The sequence below is a fragment of the Sturnus vulgaris genome, chromosome 11 (genome assembly GCF_052056855.1).
Source record: "Sturnus vulgaris isolate bStuVul1 chromosome 11, bStuVul1.hap1, whole genome shotgun sequence".
NCBI lineage: Eukaryota > Metazoa > Chordata > Aves > Passeriformes > Sturnidae > Sturnus > Sturnus vulgaris.
In genome coordinates, this window is record NC_142253.1 from 11,038,685 (window position 1) to 11,045,388 (window position 6,704).

The 6,704-nt window shown below is 47.1% G+C and overlaps 1 protein-coding gene across 1 annotated transcript in view; it reads left to right on the top strand.

The window, feature by feature from the left end:
• The window catches only part of PODXL2 (podocalyxin like 2), a 30,938-nt gene extending 24,234 nt beyond the window's left edge, over positions 1-6,704 (top strand). The window contains exons 5-8 of the mRNA XM_014871873.2: positions 175-331; positions 1,214-1,275; positions 2,899-3,078; positions 3,427-6,704. Of these exons, the coding sequence (XP_014727359.2) occupies positions 175-331; positions 1,214-1,275; positions 2,899-3,078; positions 3,427-3,636 (609 nt within the window). The 3' untranslated portion in view covers positions 3,637-6,704. The remainder of the gene's footprint in view (positions 1-174; positions 332-1,213; positions 1,276-2,898; positions 3,079-3,426) is intronic.

A 6,704-nucleotide genomic window follows, 5' to 3' on the forward strand; every position in this document is an offset into this window, starting at 1 on the left:
AGCCACAGGAGCTGAGGAGGAAGGTTGGTGCCTCAGGAGATGTTTGTGGGTCCAGCCTGGTTGTGCCAGGTTTAACACTGCTGGCTCTTGTGAGGTCTCAGCTGTACCAGCCCTGCAGTGCTACAGCTGCCCTGTCCCTACCATGCACTCACCAAGGTTCCTTTCCTGTGGCAGGAGGAATTTCGGTTGGAGAGGGGTCCCCAGCTGTTGGCACTGGTGGAGGATGCCTTCTCCAGGCAGGCAGAGGGGCTGCAGGACCGCTGGCTCATCTCTCTGAGCAAACCCAATGAGAATGACAAGCACTTGCTGATGACGCTGGCAGGGGAACAGGGTAAGTGCTGGCAGAAGGAGCTTTCTGTGGTGGGGAGTGTATTTAAGGGGCTCCCAAATGGAGGTACACAGCCATGTTGGAAGGAGCTTTTGCTTTCCAGTCCATTTCAATTCCACCAGTTTTCAATGTTCACTGGACTTGAGGGATGGAGAGGGACTGAGGACATCTTTCTTCACATCTGCCTTCTGTGTTGTCCCTCACTACTTGCACAAAACTCCATCTTCTGCACTTTGCCTTCAGCTTTGCTGCCTCCCTGGATTGCCTTTCCCTGAGCATCTGTCAGCTTTCTGCTGATGCTTATGTGCTCCCCTCCATGGTAGGAGATGACAGCCTGCTCTTGGTTCACTTCCTAAACTATCAATTCTTAAGTCATGTCTGAACTAGGATGGTTCAAAGTGCCCTCCCTCATCCCCAAAGAAACAAAAGCTGACAGTGAACATGTGCTGGACTGGAACATTTTACCCTCTTTATTCCCGTTTTAGTACAGGGGTCCTTTTCCTGTACTGCTCCTGCTGCCTGCTTAGTGACAGAGATGTCTAATGTTGACATTATGGTCTCTGTGACCTTTTTGAACCTGTCTCCATGACTTTCTGAGTGCTGCTGCTTGCTCCCAGAGCAGACACAGATCCCAAGAGCTTCTCTGGTGGTGGAGAGGGTACCTAAGCTCTGATATCAGTTCATCCCTGGATTTTTTACTCCTTTAAAGAGTATTTGGAGTTACCCTTGTCTGTGATCCTGTGTTCTTTCAGCCTCCTGATATAAAACACCAATGGAACAAAAATGTGTGTTTCCCTGCCTCCATCCTGCTGGGGATTTTAGACTGTGAATACATCTGAGTAACCTGAGCTGAGAGCAGCACTGATCTCTTCCTCTACTTTACAGGCGTTATCCCTACAAAAGATGTTCTCATGGCACTGGGGGATGTTAAGAGGAGCTTAGCTGAGGTAAGAGCCTGTCTGCCTGCATCCGTTTGTTAAGACCGGTTATACAATTAAAATAAGCAACTTGAAAACTGGGAGCATGTCTCAGTCTAACCAAGTGCTGACCCCACAGCAGGCAAACAGATGAGTCAGACACTTGGCAAACTCCCTTTTCCCCTCCCTGGTAGTAGCCAGGCCATCAAATGTCTGCTCCTTTTAGGAGAGTAACTATGGGTTATTCCCTCCCTGCTTGTCTGCCTTGGTTGTGAGACTGCTTTTCACACATTCATTTTTTTTGGGATTCTCAGTGTCACCCCTTCCATACTATTGTCAAAAGCAGTGTGGGTGCTACAGACCCCCACATTTGGCCCTGCTCGCCCTGCAGCTGTTTTACATACATGGGCTTCTCTTGACACATTCACACACCTTCCATAATTCCAGGATCTGCATTTCACTCCTTAAACAACTCCCTCCACAAGGGCAGCAGAGGACCTGGGTCAATGAATGCCAGACTCCTCTCCCAGCTGCCTCTAGGCCACACATACTCCCTTCTAACCCTGGGCAGCTTGGAAGAGGATAGAGATCAGGACAAATCAGTCCAATGATCTCTGTCTTTTCCTGTTTGTCCTACAGGGTGTGTAGGCACTGAGGACCTGATTCTGCTTGAATTTTTTACCCCAACCACTGGAGTAATTTTGCTGATTTTAGCAGCAGGGTTGGGCCACTGCCTTGCTGGCTGTCTGCTCTCAGGTTTTTCCCTGACCTAACAAACTTGTGCAGTTAGACAAAGCAAATTAAGTGCTCAGTGGTGTATTGATTGGCTTACACCAGAGAAAGTGCAAAAAGCCAACCCTTGTAGAAATTGTGTGACTGAAGTATCAGCACTTAGAACTGTCCAGAAAGAAGGATTTATGTGGATGCAAGGTTTGACTTTGCAACTGTGGCCCCATGTTAATGTGAGTCCTACCAGAGCCTCCTTGCCCCCTGCCTCTGACTCTCTGGCTTTGTCAGTAACGAAACTCTGCTCAGAGTGATTCCCTTGCACAAGCATGAGATTGCAAGGAGGAGGGAGAATATTCTTTTACACCTGCCACACTTACTATTGAATTGATACATAACCTGTTTCAAATCTGCCAAGTCACTGGGACCAACACTGGGCTGGTTGCTGATAGCCACAGGGGGCCAGTTTCTAGGGCAGCTATTCCTAAGCTTTTAGGCTCAGTGGGCAGCTGTGCACTTTCAAGACCTTGTAAAGACCACTATACCCTCTTAGGTCTTAAGCTTTAATGGAAACCTATTTATTAGGGTTACATTCTCTGCCAAGCAGTTACCAAAGCCTCAGCACCAATCAGTGGTCCATAGTTTGTCTTGGGAACACTTAATTTTGGACAGTTTTGCCCACGAAAGCCTCCTTGCCATACACAAAGGTGTGATATCCTTGTGCAGGTGAGCAAAATAAAATTGTGCCTACTGTCATTTGCTGATGTGTCAGCTTTCATGGAAAATAGTGTTATGTATAGTTACCAACCTTGGCTTTTAGTTCCTCTACCCACATTCATAGTCCTGTACTTGGACCCTGGAGAGTCTGAACAGGACTCTGTGTGCCTGCAGGTCAGGACTTTTAGTGTACTGCTTCCTTCCTTCCAGATTGGTATCCAGAACTACTCGACCACCACAAGCTGCCAGTCGCACCCTAACCAGACACGCAGTGATTATGGGAAGCTCTTTGTGGTGCTGGTGATCATCGGCTCCATCTGTGCCATCATCATCGTGCTGGGGCTCATCTACAACTGCTGGCAGAGACGCCTGCCCAAGATGAAGAACATGGTGAGCACTGGGTGGGTGGAGAAGATAGCCAGACTCTTAGCCCTTGGGATGAAGGAGATTGGAAAGTTAAGAGGGCAGTTGTTTTCCCCTGCCCAATTATGGGACATCTAGTGTATCTCTGGATACACTGCTGGAGCAGCAGTGGAGTTCATTCAGGTATAAGAGAGATGCAAATGTGCTTAGGACAGCTCATTTCCAGTGTGAGGGTTGGGCTGGGAATAAATCTACCTCTTCCCACCGACTCCACAAAGTTCTCAGTGACCCTCATAGCCTGGTGTGATTGTGCTTCTCAGCAGCATTAACACCTGTCCCCCTTTGTCTCCGTTTGTGTCCTCTCGTCCCTGGCAGTCTCACGGCGAGGAGCTGCGCTTTGTTGAGAACGGCTGCCATGACAACCCCACCTTGGACGTGGCCAGTGACAGCCAGTCAGAAATGCAGGAGAAGAAGCCGAGTGTCAACGGTGGAAACACCATCAATGGCCCTGACAGCTGGGATGTCCTGATCAACAAGCAGGCGAGCGAGGATGTGGATGTGTTTGAGGAAGACACGCATCTCTAGAAAAAGGAAGGAGGGAACCACCCTCTTAAACACACTTGTTTCTCTCCTATCTTGACTGATGGACCATGGGATCAGGTGGCTTCTCAGGAACTTCTTAAAACCTTTGAACAGGTCTTTGGGCAAGTTTTCCATATGGAAGTCCTGAGCGTGCATCTGAGGCTTGGAGCCAGGAGGATCACGGAACAGAGGGAAGCGGGAGGGGTGGGTTTATAGATCTCCGTGTGTGTTCCTATCAGTAGCACCAATGCTTTCATCACCTTTAAATGCACTTACTGTATAGTGGTAGTGGCTGTGGTAGTGGCTGAGACTGTCTGGATTGGAGAAACAAGATGGTGGGGCTGCCTGCCACTGAGAATCCAGATTTGGGGAGTAAATTCGCTTTCCAGATGCTGACCTTGAGATCACATTCAATCCATGCAGGTGCAGTAAAACCTGTGCATTCTGGATGGAGGGGAGCCACGATTCCGTCAATCTCCTGGGCAGAGTTTGCATTCCCCATGTGAAAACAGGTTTTCTAGTGCTCTAGCATTCAGCTACTAATTGTATGAGAGCTGATGTTTACATTTGGGGAAAACACCCCTCCCACCCACTCCCTACTGTCATCTCATTTCACCCCTAGTACCACAAACAGCCCCACTCCTTTTTTCAGCTCCACAACTCCAAGCTGAGCTTGCAAAGTTTGAGCACTTTACCCTTGCTTGACTGATTGCAGAGAATTCAGTGCCATGGTGCAGCATTTTAGATGGAAATGTGCTTTAGGTTGGAGCGTTGCTCAAAAATGATGTTTACATGCCTCTTTCACAATAGCCTGGGAAATCAGCAGGAAAATATCCCTTGTCTAAGTGTAAGTTTTAAACTGGCTGGCCTTTTCCACTCCAGTTCTGTTTTTCAGGATATTATGGTTTCAGTTGGTCATTTTGCAGTAAATATGAAGACTATGTGAAACTTTTTAAATAGGGAAACAAGTAATGTTCTCATCCTTTTGTTTCAATTTCAGCATCCTTCCCTGAGAGAAGGGTGGAAGTGTTTAATATCCCACAGGTGTAAATCAGGGTAACATCTTTAAAATCACTGCATTTAAAGAGTGTAAGAGCCAGTTCTGATGAGATGAGAATCGGATGTAAGAACTCTCCCATGAATGTTTCTCAGGCATGCCTCAGGCAACTTTGAGGCTCCAGCTCCCTGAAGATGTGTGCTAAAGGCACGTGAATATGTGTAATTGTTCTCTGAGCCCTGCCTACTGCCAAGCCTGAAATCCCAGAACATTTGTTTCTTCTGTCATTGAGGGATTGAGGGACTTGCTTCTGTCAGAGGCACCAGTACTTCTCTCCCTAGCGGTGATCTGCATGCTTGCTTCCTGTGAGATGCAGCTTCACACTTGGTCTTGAAGGGGACCTTTGTATACAGAGGCCCCAGATGTGCAGCCTGATGCTGAGCCTGTAAATCTATCACTGTATGTATAGAGACCTGTAGCATGTTCCTCCCTGGGGTGAGTGCCTGAAGTCAAGGTGCAAGAGTCTGTTGTTGCAGTTTGTGTAGCGCTTTGCATACAAACTGAATCACAGATCACCTCGATGTAGGACCACTCTGATACCAGTTTGTTAGGGATTCAAGAAAGGTGATAACCTTTGGTTTCCTATCCAGATTCCAATTTTCAGTGGTTTTAGCCTGCCTCCATATCTTTCCTGGTGTTATGTAGGAGACAGTGATCATCAGCTCCTTTTGTACCTTGGTAGGGTTGCAGAGATGCTCAGAGTTCCTTCTCGTGCCCCAGCAGCTGGTAGTGGGGGACAGTCCATGTACATACATGGCCCTCTCTGACCACCCCTCACTGATGGCTCCTCCTGAGTCTGATGGATCTGTGCAGTAAAACTGCTCAGGTCCATTGGCTGTGTTGAAGGCACTTTGGGGCTCACAGGATTAAATGCAAATTGTTGTTATGGTGAGTAAATTAAAGCATGGAGTTAAAATTTGAGTTTTTATAGCACTTAGCATAATGGGGCCTAGTATGTCCGTGCCCTTTAGGCAGCTGCACCGTGTAAATCTTTCCAAGTCCAATAATCCTCATCAAATATGTTTTTAATGCCCAACGGCTGTTAAAAAGATAATGCCACCAATCAGATGTGAATCATTTCACCCACAAATCGCTTCCTTGGTGCATATCCCTGCTAAGAGCTGCTTTGCTGCCTTGTTTTCTTTCCACTATCCTAATTCAGAGAAACAACAAGGCACTGACAAAGCAATGCTTTTGGCTGGGCTTAGCACCTCCCAATCTCGTGTAAAGTCTTCAAACTTTAAAGAAACCAAGGGGGCTATGTGGGCTTAATAATCAGCTAGCAAGTTGCTAGCAAGCAAATTCTAATTTGCTTTTCTGGCCTCTCGGGGCCTGGAGGATTTTCCAGAGATGCTTTTCTCTGTCTGGAGCATCCAGGTGATCTGAGAGACACTTTAAGGGTGGCTGTTGTGAGGCTGAGGACACTTTTCTGCTGTCTCTGGCAGGGTGCACCTGGCTGTATGATCCCAGTTTAGCTTCAGAAATCTACTGGTTGATAGAATTTCACTTTAGTCTGGTGGTACTTTTTATCCTTTTACAGTTTGTTTTTTCTCTGTATAATTTTTTGCACTAGGCTGATCTTGTCAAGTCAATTGCACTGTTGTCCCTCTCCTGCCAGCCCTGCAGAGACATCTCCGGGGACCTGCAGGCTGGGAAGCACTGTAGAGAGGCTTTTGGTAGCCCACTTTACTCTGTCCAGTGCTTGCATTTCCAGCTCTGCACAGGGAGGGCGTAAAGAGGAAGAAAACCTTTGTCTTAGCATTTGTAACAGGAAGCTTTTCTATCACCCTAATGTAGTTAAACTTCTTTTTAATAAAAACTGTGAAAGCTGGACTTCTCAGAGCAGTGTGCCAGACAACAGAGCAGATGCAGGAGACAAAGCAATTCCTGGAAAACTTTGCCACCTACTCGGATATCACCATAATTCCATCTGCCAAATGTTTGGTCGCACTGACACCTGGTGGCGGTTGGGAGTTGGAAACGAAAAAAAAAAAAAAAAAAAAAAAAAAGAGAA